This window comes from Harpegnathos saltator, unplaced genomic scaffold, assembly GCF_003227715.2.
Source record: "Harpegnathos saltator strain DR-91 unplaced genomic scaffold, Hsal_v8.6 scaffold160, whole genome shotgun sequence".
Taxonomy (NCBI): domain Eukaryota; kingdom Metazoa; phylum Arthropoda; class Insecta; order Hymenoptera; family Formicidae; genus Harpegnathos; species Harpegnathos saltator.
Window position 1 is genome coordinate 1070001 of NW_020229940.1, and position 25466 is coordinate 1095466.

A 25466-nucleotide genomic window follows, 5' to 3' on the forward strand; every position below is an offset into this window, starting at 1 on the left:
ATTCCAGATATATAACGTCAAAAGGTGAGCAACCTCTATGACAGGTTGTATGTGCACACGTAAAATAACGCTTAACATTTATGTAATAATGTCAATCATCTATTCGATTCTTAGAGATATACATGTTCAAAAGAAGTACTCGTCATTGAATCAATGATAACATTGCGGAAAATAAATGCATTGATAAAAACTATCAGTCTATCTGCACATCCTTTCAAATTTAATACCACAGATTACAATAACGGTTTTTCGTTTAGTTTAAAGAAAATATTAACTTCAAGCTGATTGAGAACTGACTTGCAGTTTCGATGATACAGTAACCAATTAAATTGGAGTAAACATTATCATGACGTATGAGATAACCAACGAATAAAAACGACGCTTCTTCGCGATATCAGTAGTAATCGTCATCGTGCGTCAGCAAGAATTGTCACGCTATGGAATAGCTCTATCCATTTTCTTTACACATGTTAATGATATACGATATACGGATAATAATTTAAACGTTATTAACTTAACGAAACGAATAACGACACTTTTGATTAACGTGTAAGCAACGTGAAAAATGGCAGAGGAGAACATTATTTTGGACAAACATTTACTCGAGTATCTACAAACATACGTAAGAAACATAAATTTGGAGGCACCTACATTTTATGTAACTAGAGCTTGCAAAAAAGGTGACAATTTCGTTGGACTCGTTTATAACGTGAGAATCGAAGGTATTGAAAATGACAAAATTAAGAATATTAACGTTATTTTAAAGACACCAGTGTGCCTGTCGCACAATCTTGTACAGTCTGTATCCCTGTACAAACGTGAAATATTCTTCTATCGGGAAATATTACCTCTTTTTAAAGAAACTTTAAAAAAACACGGTGGAATCGCTGATTTATTTCCCACGTTTTACGATGCTCATGAAGAACCCAAAAAAGAGGTAAATAACACAAATTATGGACTAAGAGAAAAGTTACATATTTTCTAGACAAAATTCAAAACTCAAGAAAATTTTAAAAAATTATCATTAACTAGGATTATTCTGTCATGACTGACAATTATTTCTTTTTTCTTTTGAGATTTAATCATTACCTATTATTCTTTCTATACAGGGTGTCTCATTTTTAAAACGCACCTCGATAATTCTTCAACAAAGCATTTTCAGCATAAATGTTTCGGACAAAAGTTGTATGATTTCAAGGCGGACATGAAACGACTATATCGTTTTGTTTACGAATGGCACCACTTTCGAGATATTCACTGATCATTACTTTTCTTAAATGGAAATCCCAATTTTTTATTATATTATATTTTTCTACTAATTAATCTTAACAACTTTTGTCTGAAATATTTTTTTATTTGCCTAATATTTTTTGAGATATTTAAGGAAAACTTGATAACTTTTTCAATATTTAACTTACGATATCTCGCTAACTAGTTGTCGGAAGAAATAGTCTCAAGAATATATTGTATTTTTACAATAGTGCCCTGACTTTTGTTAACTTGCTGATATTTGGAAATTTCAAAATCATCAATTAACCAAATTCAGGGAGCTATTGAAACAATATATTCTCAAGACTAAATAAAGCAAAAAAGTCTAGTATCACTTTTTCTTCCGACAAATAGCGAGATATCGTGAGTTAAATATTGAAAAAGTTATCAAGTTTTGCTTAAATATCTCAGAAAATATTAGGCAAATAAAAAAATATTTCAAACAAAAGTTGTTTAAATTAATTGATAGAAAAAGATTGTGCAATAAAAAATTGGTATTTCCATTTAAGAGAATTAATAATTAGTAAATATCTCGAAAGTGGTGCCATTTGTAAACAAAATAGTATAATTGTTTTATATCCCTCTTGAAATCATATAACTTTTGTCCGAAACATTTTTGCTGAAAATGCTTCGTTAAAGAATTATCGAGGTACGTTTTTTAAAATGGGACATTTTATATATATATATATATATATATGTATTTACGATACACGATAAAATATTGCTGTAAATCGTTTCAATAAAATCGATTTATAAATCTATAAATTGAACAAAATGCACTATATAAACATTTTTATTAGAATAAAATGTATCAATTTCAACAGACACCGAGTTCGACTTTTTGCATATGTATACGCGCGCAATATATACATATATATATACTCTTGTTTTTAAAAATTATCAAATATAAGATATAATCTGATTCACCTTTACATTACAGCGATATTTTCGATAGTAATTAATTCACACTTAAACGTTAACGAAATAACCTCTTATATTCAGAAAAGTCCATTGTATGCTGAAAGATGTCTTCGTAAAATATGCTAATTATTTTAGAATTTAATCAATTTCAGTACATTGAGACTCGTACATCAAAACAAATGTTAAGAACTTTATTTCTAAATTGAAAATTCTCTTCTTCTTGAAAAAACTTCTCTTTAAATTGAATTTCCTGTATAATTTTCTGCTTAAAATTATTAACGTATTTAAAATTTCATGTAAAGAAAAAGTAATTACTACTATATTTATGTTACATCTTCCGCAATTTTCGATATTACTTCTATCGTCTATATTTATTCGCACAACAAAGATAGATAAACGGCAACTGTTTTGTAATTAAATCATTCGTAAAACTATATAGATTCGTTGAAAAGCTTGACTTATCAAATTATATAATATATTTGGTATGTCTGGTATTTTATCTTTATGGAAGAACAGATTAAAACAATTAAATTTATGAGATCTTATTTTGTTAGATGAAAAGACGGAACGTCTTTCACGAATAAAAATATCATTATGGAGTAATATTTGACTATACTAAACAATTATTATAAAAATTTAAGTAATATAATTTTTTTAACAATTCATGATATAATATACTTTCCAACAACTTTCTAACGTCTTAATTATGTTTAAAAAAAAATTTTTAATTTCAAAAATGTCTTACAAATTTGTTATATAAATATATAACAAATATTTCTTTACGAAGTCTTTTCAATATACATACTCGTATTGTCTAGGTTATTTAGATATTTAGATTCATGTTTTTCAAGAACTACTAACAACAGTAAGAATAAATGTTTTCAAAATGCATAAAAAACTATAACAATGATGAATTTTTCGTAGGTCTTGGTACTAGAAAACTTAATGCTCAAAGGATTCACGATGAAAAGCTCGAGAATTATGGATTATCCGCATGTTTCCTTGACACTTCGAAGTTTAGGTGAATTTCATGCATACAGTTTTATTACACGTGTCGCTGATCCGATAAACTTCAATAAGTTAAAACAAATGAAGGAACCATTATTCTACCATATCTTAAAATACAATAATGATGAATATATTAATTATCTTTGCACCACCGTTGGAAAGGTACTTCTTATTTCGTTAATCATTTAATCACACCTGTGTATCCTCCCATTCAAACCTATATTTATAATTTATTTTCTTCCATTTTGTCATGTATAGGCTTTAATAGGCGAAGAAAAACATTATGTCGAAAGGTATCAAAAATTCGTAGATAATATTCTACATAATTTAAACGATGTAGTAGATGGGAACGCTGCCGAACCCTATACCGTTGTAAATCACGGTGATGCTTGGACCAACAATATATTGTACAAGTACGACGAGGTATGTCAAATATATATGATCTATTAACACGTTTACTAACATCACATATATGTAACGCACTAATCTCTTACAACAAACACTAAGGATATGTATGTGCGCGCGCGCGTGTGTATGCATGCGTGTGTGTACATATGGGTATACGTGCATGCGCGCACGTGTGTGCGTGCGTGCGTGCGTGCGTGCGTGCGTGCGTGCGTGCGTGCGTGCGTGCGTGCGTGCGTGCGTGCGTGCGTGCGCGCGCGCGCGCGTGTGTGTGTGACAGTGAAAAGCTTTATTTCTATATAGGGTGCTAAATTTCAAAGACGTCAAATATTTTGAAAACAGAATAATATGATCAAAAAATACAATTCTATTTAAAAAAATATTGACCTTTATTTTAGCTTGACGTCTTTATTCAAAATCAACTTTTTTTTAATTAAAATGTATTCCCTTTGTAACAATATAATCTAAAAAAAAGAATCTCGATATCATTTAATTTTTGGGATATTTCACTTTTTACATTTAAAATTTAATATTCTATAGATTTGAGTCGCTTTAGACGACGCTTACACATTCGCTTTAGACGCTTTCATGCTGAAAGTATCATCTTATCTTCTTCCAATATGTAATAAGCAATAAAGATAGAATGATATTATCAATAAAGAAACATAAAAAACAAACACAGTTTTGGTGCCAATATGATTTGAACACCTTTCTTTTCAATCTAATTCGATCTGGTTTCTCTCATTAAGCCATTAGTTGTAAACTCATTCAAATAAATTCTAAACTCATTCAAATAAATTATATTTAAAATTTTTTTTCGAAAACGCAGTTTGCATCGTCATAAAGTTCAAATCTTCCCCTTTAATTTGAAAACAAAAATTGAGTCGCTACAATTTTTTTTCGCAAAGTTACAGCCCTTCAAAAATATCGTACGGAGCCGTGGAGAATACGGAGAGAGTTTGTTTGCCGATGCTAAGAATATTGGCTATGGTCCAAACACGAGCCAGGAGCTGAAAAACATGCGCGCATGCTTGCGTGCGTATGTCAATAATCACTTTTGCCGTTGCTCCACTATGATTTCCAGTCACTTAATCCGCCGGCTGGTACTTGGCCCGAAAGTCAAAAACAACGATATGTTTGAAGGGCTGTAATTTTGCGAAAAAAAATTGTAGCGACTCCATTTTTTTTCACATTGAAGGGGAAGATTTGAACTTTATGACAATGCAAACGGCGTTCCCGAAAAAAAATTGTCCATGTCCGTGCATTCCGTCAAACTTTGCAATTTTCAGTATACCAAACATGCCCTCAGATGTCAGGGATTATAGGAGTTATAGGGGTTATAGGGGTAGAGATGTATCGCATGCAAAAAATGGAAATACATTTTTAAGCTAGAGACTTCAAGCTTCATATTAAAAAAAATATCATTAGTCTATAACAATAATTTTTCGCGAAGTAATCGTTCAGTCAAAGTTGGCCAATTTTCGGCAATAAATTATCTATGCCATAATTCTTTTGAGCAGTATATTCTAAACTACATTAAGTAAAGTATTCAAACCATATTGTAATCAAATGTACATAAACCACTTAAGAATCTATTTTATATTATTACATAAAAAATTACAAGATGATTTGTGAAGGTGATTTTCTAACACTCCATGAATCCTAATCATCCGTGGTAGCGAACATGTTAAAAGCATTCCTTGATTAAATAAATTTCTTGATCAAATAAATTCCCTGATCAAATCTCTGCTAAAATAATTCACCTGAGATGTACATTCAAGTTGATTTCTTTTTCAAGTGCTTTAGACGAAAATTATTTAAGAAAATTACATTTTAAGTAAATATTTCCGTTATGTTTTAAATAAAATTTTAAGTATTTCATAAAATATATACAAAACTATAAATATAAAAGTACAATATAAAACTATTTCATACAAATAATGAAGATCATTTTGATATCTTCAAAAAGTTATATATGACTAATATCAATCATTTACATCATATTTTAAATATTCTCTTAAAAGAAAGCAACTTCCTCTTCTTAGATTCGCCTCAACAGCATTCCAAAAAGAAGGGAACGCAAATGAATAACTCAGGGTAGAAATAAATGTACAATTTAATTAATAAATTAATTGTTTCTAATTCTATTTCAATATAGCATTATCTAATATAATCTCAATCACGTGTTGTTTCAGAAATCGCAGGAATGTTCCCAGGAGAAAATACCATGTGATTTGCGCTTCTTAGACTTTCAAATATGTCGTTACGCATCGCCCGTTTTAGATATAGTTTACTTGCTCTTTTGCTGCTGTACGCAGGAAACAAGAAGTAAATATTACAATCAATTAATAGACGAATATTACGAAACACTATCTAAACGCCTAGAAAGGTCCGGTTACGATTCTAATATTCTCTTTCCTTACGAAGTATTATCCGAACATCTTATAAAATTCGGAAAATACGCAGCAGGAATGGCTATTTTTACTTTACATATATTTACCGACAATAAAGGTGAATATACGGATATAACATCTTCTCATGACCAGAACAAATTAGAAGAAAAAGTACAAAATGATAGTTTTTATAGATATATGGTAAAAGGCACTTTCAAAGATCTCGTCGATAAAAATTATATATAAATATATATTTGTATATTTATATATATTGTCTTAATTAATATATTACGGCATAATGTTTTAAGATGTAAGATAATATGTTTTGAAGATTCAATAAAACACCAAAAATATTTACTCTTCTACTATGAAAAAAGAAATGTATAGCCATGTCTGTATTAAGGAGATATTAAAGCGACTACCAAACTTAGAAATACACTCTTACCAAATAGAACTTAAAAAATTTGTTAGTAACATGTCAATAACAATATCAAAATTATTGACGTTACCGATCTGGGATAAATATAGTATAATAAGTTACTGAAACTCAGAAAAAAATTATCTATACAGAGTGTCCGGTAATTAGCTGCCAATCCGAAGTGTGAAGATAGATTGGGTTAAGACAAACATAAAAGTCCCATACCATTTTGCGAGATTCACAATAATTATCGAGTTATTAATGACAGAAATCTGAGAAGTGGGAGCGCGCCGACATAAATGATTGGAAAAGTGTTGGGGCTGCTCAGACTACAGCGCAGCCCAGTCGATCCAGAAACTGTTGCCGGTGCACGGTGAGGGAAAGGACAACGCGCCGATATTCGTGTTTTATTTCGCTGCACCTACATCTCGCCGCACGCCGCCAATAGTTGCTAGGTCGATTGAGCCGCGCTATGGCCCGAGCGGTTGCGACGCTTCTCCAATCATCCATCTCGCACGCTCATTCGTCAGATTTCTATAATTAATGTATCTATTGCGAATATCGCAAAACAGTATTGAACTTTCATGTTTGCCTTAATCTGTTCTATGTGTTTCCATGAATTTTTCGTACTAAATTATGAGATACCCTGTATATTATTTTAGTATATGAGACTCATCAATTTAATAAGGTGATAAATTTTAATAATATTTTAATATGATTCAATATTTTAACTTTGTTAATCATTATTAATAAACTTGGTGATAACACTGTTTGTTATATAACTACTTGTTTGTTACATAACAATAGTTAAACAAATTTTGGGATTTCAAAGGAAAATATGAACAAAACGATCGTTTGAATTTCTAACTTTATTTGTTCAATAACTTTTGTTTTTTATAGGATTACAGAAATGTCATTTAAATTCTTAAAATGTTGATGTAGAAGTCAAATTATATCTAATGGTTAGGAAGCAAAACCCGTTAAACTTGGCTTCATTGCCGGGACTAATATTTTATATTAGAGGTATGCAAAAGTTTCCATCGTTTTTAAGGCAATATTCTTTTATTAATATTATAAATAACATAGTATATTTAATCAAAATATTTCCCGCCATTATCTACTACTTTTTGCCATCTTTCAGGCAAAAGATGGATACCAGAGATGGATAAAAGAAGTCTTTGCTCTTAAAATGAATGAAGTTATTGATGAATTGTTGCACTTCCTTAAGGGAGAATTACATGTCATTTTTAAGGCTACTTTTACGAATGTTTTTAACAAAAACGGTAAGATCAATAGACTTGAAATTTTCACAGTGTCTTCATTAATGTTCAAAGTATAAAATAAATTTTATTGAATCACAAGAACCGATCCAATTTGTAATTATACATAAAAATGCAGTCATCCGTTTGCGAGCTCTATGTTTGCTGTCAACATAATTCCAGGCCTCTCACTACTCTGAAACCAAAAAATGAGAAAGATTTTTAAAATATACGGTTGCCATTATAGCCCATACCAAAATGAAGGCAGTGAAGTCAAGTTTGGAAAAATAATGATTGTAGAAAAAAAAGTATCGAAAATGAAACTTTTTTTCAACTTGTAATCATGTTTAAAAAATAAATAAAATAAAATATAACTGTGTTCGAGGTAGGGGCGAAAATTACATGTCTACTATATATTGTGTAAAAACTTCGAGTTATTTGGTTCAGTAGTTTTTGCGTAATCATATCGATAGTTTAAGAAAATGTTGTTTCCAGATAAACACGTTTAAAGTTTCATGTGTACTTTCCATATAGATAATAACAAATTTATTTTATACTCTGGACATTAATGAATACACTATGAAAATTTTAAGTCTATTGATCCTACCGTTTCTGCTGAAAAAAAATTCGTAAATGTAGCCTTGAAAACAGCCTGTGCTCCGCATATAATAGGGACCTAACGATACCTTCAAATATATATGTCCGTGAAGCTACCACAGCGTTTGCTCAGTGCGCGTGCGCGACTTTTCCCACGACTTGTCATCACTGGTGGTAACAAGTAGTTTTTACAGAATCAGTAGTGGTGATAGCAAGTTTATCAATAAACAATGAGTAACCACTGTGTAGTGCTGTTACGTTAAAAGGTTAAAAGTAATTTTCTGTCTGTAATTTTTTAGTACACATATTTAATCACTTTAAATGCAACTGTAACAATAACAGAATATTTCTTAGATAATTAATAATAAATATAACTCATACTTTTTATGATTAACGTATGAATACATGTAGAATACACTTGCATAAGATAAGCGACATCCAACTGTGAAGAAAAGTTAGGTTAAGTTAAGCGTCGATCGACACGTTCACGGGCTCAGCACTGAGCGACAAACGTGTTCAGAGTCGCCACCTATACAGGTCTGATGGAACTGCACATTTTGACGACGAATTTTCGAACGTGATAGTTTTTCACGATTTCGTACTTTGAACTAAAATATTTCGACTTACAGTGCACGTAGGACAAAAGTAAAGACAGTTTTGTTATGTAAGTCGACCCCAAGGAATCCATTGAGCTCACTTAGAACTCGATCAGATTATAGTCGTTTGGATGATACGATAATCTTGCCTCCGATCAACTAAGTGCTTCGCGTAAAGAGACCCGGCCGGTCTCGCGGCCCGTGCGCGTCGTATCGGTCTCATGTGCACTTGGCGCGAGACACTGCCGTGTCTCTTGATGAATCCTAAAACTTCTATTTGAGTCATTGTTTAACTTTCAGATGACTCCTAGAAATCACGTTACTCCTTAACATGATAACATATTTGAATGTAAAATTTCCCGCTCTTTCCAAATCTGCGGTCAAAAATAGGGGTTTCTATTAAGAAAAACAAAGTTGAACTTCAAATGACCTTGAAAATGCCTTTCAAGGTCAAAGTCAAGATCATCATCAGTTGACCCCCTATAAACCCTATAATTTTTCTTTTGGACATTTAAAAATGTCGATATTTCCATAATCTTCGAAGTTATTAGTGTGGATAAGTCAAAATGGTCCACCCTATATATTACATGTAATTAAATTTATACATATTGCATAAATAATAGAAATTAAAAAAATATATAATAAAATAATATAATAAAGTAAATAATAATATAATAATAAAACTTTGCAAAATAATCCAATTGGATTCTACCTTTTTTCCGTTTCTTCCAGCGTAAATATTAGCTTAATATATAGGATTTCATCGTTAAGTTTGTTCATTGTTACTAAATTTTTTCGGTTAAGAATATCAATAATAAACAATAGAATCAAAAGTAAATTATATTAAATATAGAATTGTGTTAAGTATTTAACCCAGTATTTATGGTAAATGTTAAAATTCAATAGTGTTATTTATTTAGTATTTAATTATTATTATTGTTATTATTCCTATTACCACTTTATCGAAAATAAAATTTTTTAATTAAAGAGTTGTAAGAAATAATATTTGTGAAAATAACTATACAACTTTTATAAAAACAAAATTGTTCTTCTGTATTCACTAAAGAATTCTTAGTCAAGGAAAGACGTGCAACATCTTCTATAACAATGTAAAAAAGGAAGAAAAATTATATAAATCATACTTATTTACATTTGTCAATATTATTAACATATCATTAGTTTTGTTTATGAATACATTGAACTTCATCGAATTCATATTTTGATAGTATAATTCAAGGCAAAGTAGAAACTCTTTATAAGAAATATATTTTAAAATGAAATGTACAATTTTTCAAATATACAAAATAAAGACCATCTACTATACCATATAATAGAAAAAGAACATATTTAGGTTAATGAAACTTTTGTCTGACATTAATTTCTTTTTTTTAATAATAGGGTCTTCTCGGATTATTCTGAAAAGAAGAAATACAATGTTCGAGATAAACACTTGAATATCTGTGAACGTTATTATATAATTATTTTCTTAATAATCATAATACTTACTAATGGATTAGGCCTAAATCTATATGCAAGCATCATTCTTTTCCTATACGCATCAAATTCATCATCGTCCCTGGATACACCATCTGGTCTTTCAGCTCCTAGACCTGCACTATCGAGTCTATTTGTTGCTCTAAAATTATATTTACTAATTAAAGACTCAAAGTTATTTAAAAAGGACTTAACATTAAGAAACAATATACAAAATGTCTAAAAATCCAAGACATACTTATCATATGCAGATAAATTGGATCGAAGTGAACAAAAACTTTATTTCAATTTGCAACCAATCACCAAACCAAGAAGGAAATGAAATTTCAAAATATTAGTGAGAAAAAATATACTAATAAGTGCGCGTAATGCGATGAGGCGAACTTTGTAGATACAATTTCATTAAAAATGGCTGCGATTTGTTAACTGTTTTTTTGCAACGGAGAATATAGGCATGCATAATATTCGCGTACGGATGTTTACATATTGTACCTTTCATCGCTATTTAATATTCATTATTGCTAACAGGTAATCAACACAAGTCTGTTATTTTCAATATAATTATATTTACAAAATTCATCTCACCGCATTATATGCATACATTAGTTTTTCTTTCATGAATATCTCAAATTTTCAGATGGTTGCTTGCAAAATGACACAGAAATTTTCAGTTTAACTAAATTTACCTGCACGCCACAAATGTGCCTTAAATTTTCAAATACTTTATATGTAACAGCAAACTTACTTATTGACTGGCTCAATACGGCCACTACCTTCGCTGCCCAAACCTTGTCCTTCGCTCCATCCAAGCTTTTGTAACATTTGGAAGCCTATAAATAAAAAAATATTACGAAATTCTATAAGATAAACGATATTTTAGAAAAATATATTTTTTCGGCTTTAAAATCAAAGTTGGAAATATAATTTTTACCTATACAGGATGTTCCATAACTCAATATAAGGAATTTGTGAAGACAGAACGAATTAAGATAAATATAAAAGTCACATACCATTTTGCAATATTCGCAATAAGTATCGAATTATTAATTACAGAACTCTGATGAGTAAGCGCACGCCGAGATGGATAATTGGAGAAGCGTCGTAACCGCTCGGACTGCAATACAGTCGATCAAACAACGGCGCACGACGAGATATAGAAGAAGCGAACTAAAACTAGCCGAATAGCAAGGCAATGTCTTTCTTCTTGCCACGCACCGGCAAAAGTCCTTAGATCGACTAAATCACGCTCTTGCCCAAGTGGCTACAATCATACATCGCGGCGCACGTTCGCTCTTTAGATTTCTGTCTCATTTATTCTGTCATTGATAACTCGATAATAGAGATGTGCGAATCAAGAATTTTTATGTCGAATCGAATCGAATCTCATTTTTTAAATTCGAATTCGAATCGAATCTATGAAATTTCACTCGAATTCGAATCGAATCGAATGAAATCGAATCGAATCATTAAAAAATTTAACATGACTATTAAACATGCAAATAATGATGGAAGATTTTAATATAAAAGGGAATATTGATATTGTAATATATTTAAAGTAATTTATAATTAAGTTATTAATTATAAGTTAAGTTAATTACAAGTTAAGGGTTCAAACATACAGAACCAGATGGCCCGTTTTATAGCTGATGCACGCAAACGATAATGTATTTGATTCCTATTCGAATTATTCGGATTCGAATCATAGGGATTCGGATTCGAATCGAATCACATTAGATTAGATTAGATTAGATTCGATTCGAATAGTTCGCACATCTCTACTCGATAACTATTGCAAATGTCGCAAAAAAATATAGGACTTTTGTTTTATGTTTGTTTTAATCCGTTCTGTCTTCACGAATTCCTCGTACTGAATTATGGAGTATCCTGTATATTTAACCGCTTCGTTGGTATTGACGCACTTTTGCGTCAAAATAAAGACGTGCCATAAATGGCATTGACGCACTAATGCGTACATCGTTTATTTTTTATTGACTGGTCCAATTTTCGTAATAAATTGGTACTCTAAGGTTTTTGAGATTACTGAATAAGAATTTGAGGTCAAAATATGGGAATTCAAAATAACGGATCCAAAATATTTCTTTATTAAATTTCTAAAAGAAATCTAGTTGCTATATTACATATACTATCTTGAATTTTAAAGTTTTAAACTCAAATTCGTTTTTAGCCTGTTTTTACCTGAAAAACCTCTAAATATCAAGTTTCACAATAATCACAATTTCCTTTTTTTGACTACCATACTGGATCCGCCATTTTGAATCTTTAAATTCATATTCAGCAATTTGGAAAACTACATATTAAATTTCATGAAAAATCAGATACATTTTTTGATCGCCATTTTGGATTCATTTCATTTTAAATTTTCATATTTTGACTTCAAATTCGTAATCAGCTACCCGAAAAATATTTACCGCCGTTTATAAAAATCAAGCATGATTTATATACTGCTATTTCGGGTCAGTTGATGCTATTTCTCAGTGCCAACAAAATGGTTAAGAGAATGTCAGAATTTTACTGGACACGTAAGCGGACGCCGTAAGAGATTTATGACAAATTGTGTTTTTAATGTACAATTTATAAATCCTTTTGCACGATTAAAATACACACTGTAGTGCCCTACTGAAGTGCAAACTTCATACCAAAAAAACATTTATATGTTTGTAACTATCTTCTATAACAATATATGGTTTATACAGGATGATTCAAGACTTCTGCTATAAACTTCGAGGAACCATAGCTCTGGCAGGAAGAAATATTTGTCAAGCAACCCATGTTTCTAATATGTCATTTAGGTGCTACGCGACCGCGAAGGTCTTACAAAAACGCATAGAAATGTTCTTTCTTAATTTTGATGAGCTTAAAATATGTTGTAATCTAGACCGAAATAAGGGACACGAATTTTTTTATATATATCCAATCGACCTTTTAAAAAGTGAAATGACTTTGAAAAAAGTCAGTACTTTTCTTTTGGAGAATGTATCATACACACACACACACGCACACACACGCACGCGCACAAACATATACACAAGTATAAGGAATAGAAAAAAACTTTCCGAAGAAAAATTTAGTGATTTAAAAAGTACTTTATAACGACGTTTTTATTCCTTTTAATGTTAAAATTTTAAATATATAGGGTGTTTGAAAGCTTATCATGCAGACGAAAGTTGGAGATAGATTGGGTGTAGCCGAGAAAAAAAGTCATGTACCATAATGTCAAATTGGCAATAGTTACCGAATTATTAATTAAAATATATGAGCCAATGAGCGCGTAGAGAGCGCTTGGCGGCCGCCTCTTGTCGCTTGCACCTCTTGTCGCTTGCGCTCGCTCGCTCGCTCGTCGTTCGCGCCCGCTCGCCTCTTGTCGCTTACAATTGCCCCTCGCCGCGCACGCTCGCCTATCGACACTCGTTGATTCCGCCTATACCAAATGTCTACGTGTTTACCGCAGCCGCCCAGCGCTCTCTACGCGTTCATTGGCTCACATGTCTCAATTAATAACTCGATAACTATTGCCAATTTGACATCATGGTACATGACTTTTCTTCTCGGCTACACCCAATCTATCTACAACTTTCGTCTGTATCATGAGCTTTCAAACAACCTGTATAACCATCACTTACCAATTTTTTCCTGTTCCACAAGAATATATTGTTACAATAGTGTCCTAACTGTTATTAACTTATCGATCTTTGGCAATTTCAAAATCATCAAATTAACAAAAGTCATGGCGCTATTGTAATAATATATTCTTAAGATCAAATAGAGTAAGAAAGTCTAATACTGTTTTTTGTTCGGACAAATAGTTAGTGAGATATCGTAGGTTAAATATTGAAAAAGTTACCAAGTTTCTCTTAAATATCTCAAAAAATATTAGACAAATAAAAAAATGTTTCAGATAAGAGTTGTTCAAATTAACGAGTAGAAAAAGATGATGTAATAAAAAATTGGGGCTTCCAATTAAGAAAAGTAATGATCGGTGAATATCTCGAAAGTGGCGCAATCTGTAAACAAACAAACTGATATAGTTGTTTCATGTACTCCTTGAAACTACACAACTTTTGTCTGAAATATTTTTCGATTTAACGCAGTGTTTCTGAGATATTTGAGTAGATCCTTTAAAATGGGACACTCTGTATATTTCCACACTTTGCTTTTATGAAAAGGTATATATTCGCTCTCTGAAATTAAAATGTTTTTTATAAGAAGTTTGTATATCTATTTTTGTAACATGTGACATAACTGCTAAGACGAAAGCAGTACACAGAGTTGCAAGTTTGTCTATATGAAATAGACATACAGGGTGCTAAATTTCAAACGTAACAGGTAAAAAATCTCGAAAACAATGAAAGATATTAAAAAAAGCTAAAACACGTGTTCCATGATTTCGAAGGGGAAAGAATGGGCATTATCAGTTTTTTATTTTGAGGGCATTTTCAAGATCAGTTGAAGGTCAACTTAATTTTTTAAAATAGAAAGCCCAATTTTTTATTATCTCTTCTTTTTCTACCAATTAATTTTAACAACTTTTGTCTGAAACATTTTTTTATTTGCCTAATATTTTTTTAGATATTTAAGGAAAACTTGATAACTTTTTCAATATTTAACTCACGATATCTCGCTATTTGTCGAAAGGAAAAGTGATACTAGACTTTTTTACTCTACTTGGTTTTAAGAATATATTGTTGCAATAGCGTCCTAACTTTTGTTAATTAGATGATTTTGAAATTTCCAAAAGTCAGTAAGTTAACAAAAATCGAATAATATTTTGCAAGATTTTACAAGAAAAAAAAGTCGTTTCAAAATTTGTTCAAGAAATGTAATTTCAAGGACAGAAGTTGTTCCGCATCATTCTGTACAGAAATAGAGGAGAGCCTCTATACTTTTTAGAAGTAATTTCATCCTTTTAAAACATTTATCAATACCAACTGAAAATCTCTGCATTTATCTATATTCACAACTTATGTTTATACTAACACTACCCAACTGTCACTTACCAATCGGAATGAAACTTAGCTCTCTTATAAAGCATTGAAAAATATTGAAAATCAGTTTTTTATTTTTCCTCAAAACCTTTTTAACCTCTTAACTGTCGAAGGCAAATTGTATCTTGTGGGACAAAAATTCGTTGACACACAATAACTCTGATGGTCATAAAACTCGATATTCTATGGCTTTTTGAGTCGTTAAGTCCGAATATGATATCAAAATTTTTTAATTCGAAATAGCGGATCCAATATGGCGGACACTAATTTTAAAAAATCAATATATTTTCATAAAACTCGGTATTCTAAGGTTTTTTGGGTCGCTGAATCGGAATATGATATCAAAATTCCAAAATTAGGATACTGAGTTTTATAAAAATATGTTGATTTTTCGAGCATTTCGAGTTATGCGGAGCATTCTCCACAATTTTATTAACAGCCGCAATGTTTTTTATCGAACGAGCATTATAACGTACAAGCACAGGTTTATCATAAACCTCGTTCTCAAATTTCTTAATTAACTTACAAATTGTATTGTCGAATGGAAAATGTTTTTTTCTTGAATCGCGAAGTTTACGTTTTGTTTACGTTGTCGAACGCTGATTTTCATAAAAACATTATGTTTCATCCACAACATTGAGACTGTAGATAACAGATTTTGACAACACATAAATTTTGCGAACAATTTTTATCCTATCACACCTATACAATGTTTTAATATATAAGAAAAATATATTATGTAACATTTATATAAACGTATAAATACATGTATACAATATTTTGATATTTAAGAGAAATATATTTCGTATGTACGAACTGTAATTTATATTTCCATATTATATTTAACAAATCTGAAACTTCCATAATAATCTGCATAAAAACAAAACAAATATAAAAATATATTAATTATTAAATTAACAGTATTAATTGTCCTAAGATTATCCTGAGATAAAAAAAAAGGAACAGCAAATGAAGACAAGTCGTCGGCGGGACTCGAATACTCGCCACCGGTGCAAAAAGATTCGAAGCGTGATCTTTAAGGCCGTTCACCTACGCCGATTCAGTAAAAGAGAGTCTTAAGTTTTGTCTTTTGCACAAATCAGTTCTATAAATCAAATTTTGGATTGTTATTTCTCAACAAAAGCCTAAATACTCAAAACCTTTCAGGGTTTTCATACTCTACTATCAAATGATCTATAACTCGTTTGGAGATTAATATATTTAATCTTTTTACGATATAGATAAATATTTCTTTATAAAGCAGTAAATATTAGTGGAATGAATTCACGCACATATCATCTAATTTCTTTGATCACATATATATTGTTGTGTACGAGCCACAAGGAGTGTGGCAGCGTCAGTTATCTGTCCGCGAGCCTTAGGCATATGGATTTTGACAGTTGAAGGATGTTTGTCTGGACGACAGGAGTTTGTTGAAAAACAACAGCAGCGGAGTCTGTCACGAGCCGTCGCCGCGAGCAGACGTGACTTAGACGTTTCTTTTTAATATTGTTAAGACGAGAGGATATTCGTGAATCTGTACATATTAGAAGTAAAGCGGAGTTCTTCTTTTCCCCTAATCCCTGTGTCAGTTCATTTCGCGGACCCGGTACGCGCGAGACGGACACGCGCAACAATGTAATAGAAGTCGTCAAAATATCAGACAAAATGAACAAAGTATAAGATCAATTAGATAATCCATATTTTCCTAAATTTTATAAATTTTGTTGAATAAATTAAATCTTTCTCTCAACCATGCTCTTCTTTTTTCATCATTTTCATTCCTAATTGATAAATGTCTACTTATTTATAAGAAAATAATTTACTGAGGAGCGTCTCAGTTTATTCCTCTCTCTAATGAAGTAAACTGAAATATTCACGAAATCTTAGAAACAAATTCATAAAAGCGTAGTTTCAATTCGAAAATATCTCCTCTATATTTCTCCTCATCGTAAAATAAAAACCTCGAGTATCAAATTTATTTTATTTCTTATGAATGAACAAATAAATGAACTTACCTATGTTATCTTCCTTTAATTTGTATTCCTTATAGTCGCTCAAATCAGGCTCTTTTCCCTGCTTTACGGCGTTATATTGCTCCATAAATTTTTTCAACTCATCTGGTGGTAGAAAATCACCAATATGATGTTTGCCTTCAGCCTGCGCTGTCAATTCCTCGGCCCACAGTTGCGTCGCTTCCATTTCAGCAGACCTCAGTTTGTGTTCCCATGTACCACCCTCTGTCTCTTCATCGCTATCATACTCGTATTTATGTTTTCCTTGCGCCTCTAAACGTTTCACTTCATCCCTTTTCCTTAAAAGATTTTGGTACAAGATATTTATCTGAAATACATACACAGAAATTATCTGAGAAAAATCAACGTTAAACTCATACATAATATGCCCATACACAAAATAAAACATATAAATGTTACAAACATCTTACAAATATTACTAAGATAAATGAATTATTTAAAAAACAGCTGGACTTAGGTGGCATACTAGAGAGTGAACCTAAGAGTGTTGTAATTTTTACATAGTTATTATTAGCGATAAATAATTTTAGGATACAAATAGAAGATAAAGAAAGATAAGAGAAGAGAAGAGGGGACTATAGGAATATAGGTAAAGTGAGAAGGAAAAGCGAATAAAAATAACAAAGGACAATTAAGGTTATGGTAGGGAAGGAAAAAAAGGATAAAATTATGAGAAAAGATAGTTTAGAAGAAAGTAAAGAGAAAAGTGAAAGAAATGAAAACAAACAAGAGAGGATAGCGGATAGAGACAGAGGACTGAGGAAGATAACTTTCAAGGAAAAGGAAAGCAAGGATATAAAAGAGGTTAAAGAGATGATAGACAAATTAAGAATGGAAATGCGTAAGGAAATAGAGGAATTAGAAGATCAATGGGAGAAAAAATGAAATGAGATAGAAGAAAATAGACTGAGAGAATTAGAATATGATATAGGAAAATTATAGGAAGAAAAAATGAAGAGAGTGGAAGAAGTATTAGGGGAAATCCAAAACACAAAAAATATAAGTGAGGAAGGACAAGCTAGTAGGATAAGTAGAGGAAGTAGATATAGAGAAAGTAATAATAGAGGAGGATTAAGATCGTTTCTAGAGAGATAGAGTATAAGCGTCAGTGACAGGGGAATAGATGAAATAAGGAAGTTAATGAAGGAAGGAATTAATGAAAGAGATGCATGGCGAGAGTCAAGTGTTGTAACGCAATCGGATAAAAAGCACGTGATAGTACAAAGTCTCCTCTTTAAAATTAAAAAGTCTCCTCTTTAAATTTAATCGTTTCGATACGATGATCTATCGCCAAATAATTCGCATTTAAAGTAAAACACTGCTTTTTTCTTCAAATGTGAATAATTCGGCGAAAAATCATCGTATCGAAACGATTAAGAAAGCATTTTAAATTTGATGATTTTGAAATTTCCAAAAAAATCAGTAAGTTAACAAAAGTTGGGGTGGGACATTAAAATGGGACATCCTATATATCTACATACAATATATCATTTTTTAGAAGAAGAATTCATCTTTACAGTGGTGCAAAGAAAATAAAAATATTTCCTTTTTTCTGATAGCTTGCTTCCGAATGCTTTCCGAATGCTTCCGATAGCATTTTGTTTATAGATGGCGCCACTTTCGAAATATTCACTGATCATCAATTTTCTTAAATAGAAATACCAATTTTTTATTATATCTTTTATTACACCTTTTTCTAGACCAATTAATTTGAACAACTTTTGTCTGAAACATTTTTTTATTTGATTAATATATTTTGAGATATTTAAGGAAAACTTGGTCACTTTTTCAACATTTAACTTACAATATCTCACTAACTATTCATCGAAAGAAAATAGTATCAGACCTTTTTACTTTATTTACTATCAAGAATATATTATTATAATAGTGCCCTAACTTTTATTGATTTAATAATTTTGAAATTTCCAAAGGCCGATAAGTTAATAAAAGGTAGGGGACTATTACAGTAATATATTCTTGATAGTAAATAAAATAAAAAAGCCTAATACTATTTTTTTTTTCAAATAGCGAGATATCGCAAGTTAAATGTTGAAAAAGTTACCAAGTTTTTCTTAAATACCTCAAAATATATTAAGTAAATAAAAAAATATTTCAGACAAAAGTTGTTCAAATTAACTGGTAGAAAAAGATGATATAAAAAAGTGGATATAATAAAAAATTGGGATTTCCATTTAAGAAAATTGATGATCAGTGAATATCTCGAAAGTGGCGCCATCTATAAACAAAATGCTATCGCTGTCTTATGTCTCCCTTCAAGCCAAACAACTTTTGTCTGAAACATTTTTCGATTTAGCGCAATGTTTCTGAAATATTTGAGTGGATCCTTTAAAATGGAACACCCTATATATCATTTTTATAACTTTCGTTAATCATCGTGCGTTAATGATCGTATTGAATGCCGTGAGGGAGTTCTACGAAACCGACATGCATTTTTCGCTTACGCAAACACGTATGATTGCACAACAAAATGCAGTAGTTGATAACGATGTTGCCCAGTAACAGTGTTAATCACAGTTTAATCACAGTTTAAAAAGCATAAAATATTCTTACTTCTAAGAAAACGGACAAATCTGTATTTATAAAGATTATTTATAAAGATCTTGAGAATCACAGCTTTTATCACTTGTTAGTGCGTGTTCGTTCTCGTAATATATTAGTTTTCGTAAGAGTTTTACTTTTAACTTTGCATACGGTTCAATCGTAAGTTGTGGACTTTCCTTTCTTTTCGGGGCAGACAAAATTAAAACGAATAGATGTTCCGTCTAACATTCCGTCTTTCTCATTTGTATTTTCAAAGTTTATTTTCCAATTTGGGAGTGCTTGTGTAATTAAATATTTTATTCTTAAACGTTACGTTGTAATTGTATTTTACTAATTTAAAGTACCTCATTCGCTATTACGATCGCATTAATCCTTGCTGCTTGGTGATCACATTAATTCATTCATACCAAGCAGCATCGCTGTCAACTACTTTCGTTATGCATTTCGTTATGCAATCATATACGTTTGCGTAGGTTGTGCAATCATACGTGTTTATGCAGGAAAGAAACGCATATCGGCTTCGCAGAACTTCCTCACGGCATTCAATAGAATTATTAACGCATGATCATTAACAAAAGTTATAAAAATAATATGTACAATGTTATCACATATATCGACAAGCTCATCGTATCAGGCGCACAAATCTGCTTAGCACCTGTGTTTGACGGTGAGTTACACTGTCCCTATGTACTTACTGTACTCGTAATAAACTACTTATCTTTATAAGTCAAAAACTAAGCTTCGGATGACATTTTACGAGAGGTACAAAAAATCGTCTTAGAATTTATTCAAGAATATGTTATTTCAAGGATGGTAAGTTGTTGCAGATCATCCTATATAACTACATTACTTCTTGTAAAATTCTTTTGAACTTATTGAGTGATATACAAAATATGACAGCAACATACCTTATAATGATCTTCTGCTTTTTTCCATTGTTCTTCGCTCAAATCAAGTGTACCGAAAGTCTGTCTCGCATAATGAAGAAGTGCTGGTTCGTTTCGTGAAATCTTTGTAAGCATCGGATTCTTCGATTTAATATTCTGCCTCTTGGACAAAGATGGTATTATAACAGCGGGTTGTCCAATTTGTCCTGGTATAGCTATACCAGGTTGCGAAAATACAGCATTTGGTCTGATATTGGAAGATACATTTGTTTCTGTAACGAGAATTTTACTATCTGCGTCACCCCAGCGGCTGCGTCTTCTTCTTTTGCGTTCTTCCTTATTATCGTCCTTCGCTTGATCTGCTATATAAAACAGTATATAACACATATTATTAAATATAACCATACAACTGATATTGAGTATCATTATAACACTCGTATATTCGAGTTTCACCTACCATGTGAAACATTGTATTTCTGGGATTTATCCATGTCATCATTGTCACTAAGTGCTTCCTCGGGGCAATAAAGTTCAGCACCGCTCGTCTTCTTATCCTTATCTGGTTTCTCAGCACGTAATTTTGAAACCAATCCCCTGTACTGGAGATACGCTGCACTTTGCTTTTGGTGCAGAAACCTTGATTAAAATGATACTTAAAACGATGTCTAGTGTAACATATACTCCTAGATACAATATTTTCATAAAAAAAAGTGTAATATTAATATGAAAAAAAATCAAAAAATAGTATCAACAAGTTGATAACTATAAGTAACGTACAAACGTCAAAAACCAGAAACAGTACAAAATTATAGGTACAAAAATGTAGGTATTTTAAAAGACAATTCGAAAAACATGTACAATAAAATCTTTTATGTGGTGTTGACGTGGTGTAAATATTGTTTTGTTTTTAGCTAATATTCATAATAAAAGATAAAAGATTTCAAATTATCTATATAGCATAAAATTTATGTGGAAAATATTGTATTAGCAGAAACAGGATAAAGATCGAATAGTTCTGTCATGAGAAAAAATTAACAATATTTAGGTCAAATCATGAAAATATGTATGTGTGTATATGTATACATAGAATAATGAGAGAAATCGAATAACAATACTAAACTTTACATACTCTGATGCCACAATACACTTGTAAAGTTTATACATATATGTGTATATATGTCTATGTGTATGTGTGTGTCGACGTTTCTCACAATTCATTCTATTTGTCAATTTATATACACAAGTACTAAAATAAAGTCATGGAAAGTGAATACTTTACAAGATATTTTATATCTTGTGTCAAAAAGTATCGAAAAAATGTAAAATATCTCAGAAAGAATATCCATTTTTTAGTGATCATACTTTAGTAATTTTATCCATAGGATAGCCCAAAATCGATTCATATTTAAAAAGTCATATCATTTTATTTAAAGAACTCAAAGTGATCTTGATGATATTAATGAAGCAACTCAAAATGAAATTTTTTTATCAAAATATGTTCCGTTCAAGATCAATGCAACTTTGAAAAAACAAAATCTTAAAATATCACATTCAGTTTAAAATATTCAAGTATGTTAATTAAAATAGAACATTTTATGTGTACGCATATATGTGTGGTGTCATTATTGCAGAGTATGTTCAATGTAAAAATATGCACATATGTTCTTCCTGACTTAATTAAACCTAAAATACCATGGTTTATGAGAATATATAAAATTTATATACAAATTTATACAGAGTGGTTTAAGAGGAAGATTAGAGTTTAGAAGCATAGACTTTTGTCTATTTATTTTTGCCAGACTATATGCCCTTAAATTCCTCAACCCGTTTTCAAGTCATCCTTATAAAAGTTAATCCTTTTATAATATAGCCGATATTTAATGATGCACATATTTGCAAAAATCCACATTTTAAACAATATATTTATCGAAATCTATATATTTGATAATACATATATATATATATATATATACGTATACGTACATATATACGTACATATATACATACATATATATATATGTATGTATTACTGATATATCGTCAAAAACTATTTAAATAGAGATTTTTAAAGTCCTATAATGTAAAATAAATTATCTTCAGATATTATATACAAATATTAATCGTATTACAAATGAGGTATAGGGAAATGGAAATACAAAACGAGGACCAGTGAGGACAGTAGTTACCATAATTTAGGATCTTGGGCGTTCTTCTCGCGTACTTCTTGTTCAATTTCATCTCCACAGTCAGCCACGATACGTGCCAGCTGCTCAGCCTCTACTAGACACACTTAGAACCCTTTGTCAGACATATGTAATAATGTCCTAATTCGCTTTATACATATTTTCTACTAATTTCCGGTAAAATAATAAAATATCATTTACACAATTTAACATTATGTCTCACAGGCAAATAATCTTTCTAACAATTCGCTGTATCATATCACGCGAAATATAAAATTACTAATACTTATAAAATAGATTTGTTATGTGTGATACGAGAGTAATTTGTATTCCTTGAGTATAATACTATACCTTGTTGTTCAGAACTCTGTAGATTGGTCGGTGGTCTCACAGGTGGTGGTATTTGTACATTAGGTGGGCCCACCGAGATTGGTACCTGATTAGAAAGGGCATAGCTGCTGGATATAAGACGTGGTGGTGGTGCTGTATTTTGTATTACTGTAGGAGGCGGCACATTTGGCGGAGGAATATTCAGGTTTGGAGGTGGAACAGAATTAATTGTCGATGGAACAGAATGCACAGGTGGAGGTGCTGACATTATCATAGGTGTTATCACATTTGGAGGTGGAACATTAGCTACATTTGGTACTGTTACCACAATAGCTTGTGTGCCAGTAATAGGCATCATAGTGGGTGGCATTTGTGACATTGGTGGCAGAATGTTTGGTGGAGGTATGTTAGGAGGAGGAATATTTGGGGGCTGTAAATTAGCATTACATGTTGGTGATGGTACATTACATTGTTGTGGATTTTGTATAATATGTTGTTGCCCATTCGAAGAAGAAGACAAATTAGCCATAGGCATAGTTTGAGAAATCTGCATGTTAGGTGGAGGAACATTTGTATTAGGTGGAATGCTTTGGATAGGAGGTGGAGGGCGTATAACATGAGGTGGTGCAATTTGCATTCTGGCACTGTTAGAATGATCGTTTATATTAGTGTAATTATTGTTAAAATTCTTTGATACTGGCAGCCTCTGCAAATGAACAGATGAAATTGGTGCTAAATTCCTCATATTTGGTGGAGGTATGCTTGTCATTTGCATCAGTGGCTGAGGCATGAGAGATGGAATGGAAGAAATATGATTATTATTATGAATCGGAAATTGATTGAACTGGACATGCTGTCCATTCTGGGATTGGTTATAGCTATGTCTTGTCTCTGGACTTAATGGCGATCTATGCCTAGTAGGTGATGGACTTGATGAAGGACTATGTTTCCTATTATCTGAACTTCTTCCCCAACGTGAATCATTCCTCCTACGATCTCGTCGATTGTCCCAATCTCTAGTTTTTTCATTTCGATGCTTTCTATCCCTGTCTCTTTCTTTAATAATTTCGTAAGATTTGTCATCTCTCCTTTTATCTTCATATTTATCATATACTTCTTGTTTTGTGGTTCCTTTATTATTTGCTATTTTCTTAAACTGGTCCAAAAAGCTACCATCATTGGCAAATACATTCATATTATAAGATGAAGGTTTTTCATCATCATCCCTATAAATATACATATATAAACAAATATATATCACATAATATATATAAACAAACAATACAAACTGCATTTAATATATCCAAATAATATATATTGGCATTGTATAAAAACAAATTATATACGACAATATATCACATCAAACTTGAAGATTGTTACATTATAATGTTCTAAGAGGGCTTACTTTGGACCATTGCCTTTACCGCTTGCTGCGCTCGAGGACGACGAATTTGACTTTTTCATGCATTCTACAGCTTCTTTTGCTTTCTGTTCTTGCATCTTCGCTTGGATCTCCAACTTCTTTTGTTGAATAATTTGTTCTTGCTTCGACATTTGCGCAAAACGTTCATTTCGCGAAGTTTTTGACACAAATGGATCGGAGCCTTTGACACCACGATACGCCATTTTTATTCAATGATTTCGATAGCAATTGTCTGATTTTACAAACTTCAATAAAGAAATCTAAGTATATATTAGATTCTAATTATTGACAAAGTAGTTAATGTATCAAAGCTACTAATAAAAATTGTATGCTCTATTCGAGCTTCATCCCATCGAGCTTCACATTTCATCGAATCAAGTAATGTCAGCCATGTTTATTGCTAGATTCATATTGTAAGCCTCGTTTACACCGATCATTTAATGCCCGTTTCTATCGACGTTGATTAAACTGTCAAGGCGCATTCACACCTGGACAGAAAGGTGTTGCGTCATGGACAAGCATAGAACATGCGATGTCTAGATTCGTTTGGTTTACTTTGGATCAGCGCTATTCTTGTCCAAATCTTTATTATTTGAATCTGTTACCTTTGGCTGCGTTCAGAAATTCTACTTCGAGTTAAGTGTCTGCAGGAGCCATACTAGAGACCTCTCGCGGAGACCCG

The 25466-nt window shown here is 31.4% G+C and overlaps 2 protein-coding genes across 7 annotated transcripts; one reads left to right on the top strand and one right to left on the bottom strand.

The window, feature by feature from the left end:
- The first annotated feature begins 388 nt into the window (after positions 1-388).
- On the top strand, positions 389-7749 carry LOC105185799 (uncharacterized). 4 transcript variants are annotated; one of them, XM_011145570.3, is made up of 5 exons: positions 391-937; positions 3115-3360; positions 3457-3621; positions 5799-5931; positions 7315-7749. In XM_011145570.3, exons 1-5 carry the CDS (start codon positions 566-568, stop codon positions 7341-7343), a joined length of 945 nt encoding a protein of 314 aa, XP_011143872.1. In that variant the 5' UTR covers positions 391-565; the 3' UTR covers positions 7344-7749. The 4 variants fall into 4 exon arrangements, with proteins under 4 accessions (XP_011143870.2, XP_011143871.2, XP_011143872.1 ...); XM_011145568.2 differs by lacking the exons at positions 5799-5931; positions 7315-7749 and adding an exon at positions 4512-5071 and having other exon boundaries at positions 389-937; XM_011145569.2 differs by lacking the exons at positions 5799-5931; positions 7315-7749 and adding an exon at positions 4518-5070 and having other exon boundaries at positions 389-937.
- Positions 7750-7797: 48 nt separating this feature from the next.
- Positions 7798-25173, bottom strand: LOC105185798 (uncharacterized). 3 transcript variants are annotated; one of them, XM_025296872.1, is made up of 9 exons: positions 24767-25173; positions 23383-24587; positions 23035-23137; positions 21306-21484; positions 20870-21207; positions 17382-17706; positions 11106-11190; positions 10373-10502; positions 7798-7869 (listed from the first exon to the last, which is right to left on the bottom strand). In XM_025296872.1, the coding sequence occupies exons 1-9, from the start codon at positions 24985-24987 to the stop codon at positions 7813-7815; spliced, it is 2643 nt and encodes an 880-aa protein (XP_025152657.1). In that variant the 5' UTR covers positions 24988-25173; the 3' UTR covers positions 7798-7812. The 3 variants fall into 3 exon arrangements, with proteins under 3 accessions (XP_025152657.1, XP_025152656.1, XP_011143866.1); XM_025296871.1 differs by having other exon boundaries at positions 20870-21210; positions 24767-25172; XM_011145564.3 differs by lacking the exon at positions 7798-7869 and adding an exon at positions 10158-10281 and having other exon boundaries at positions 20870-21210; positions 24767-25171.
- Between the last annotated feature and the right edge of the window lie 293 nt (positions 25174-25466).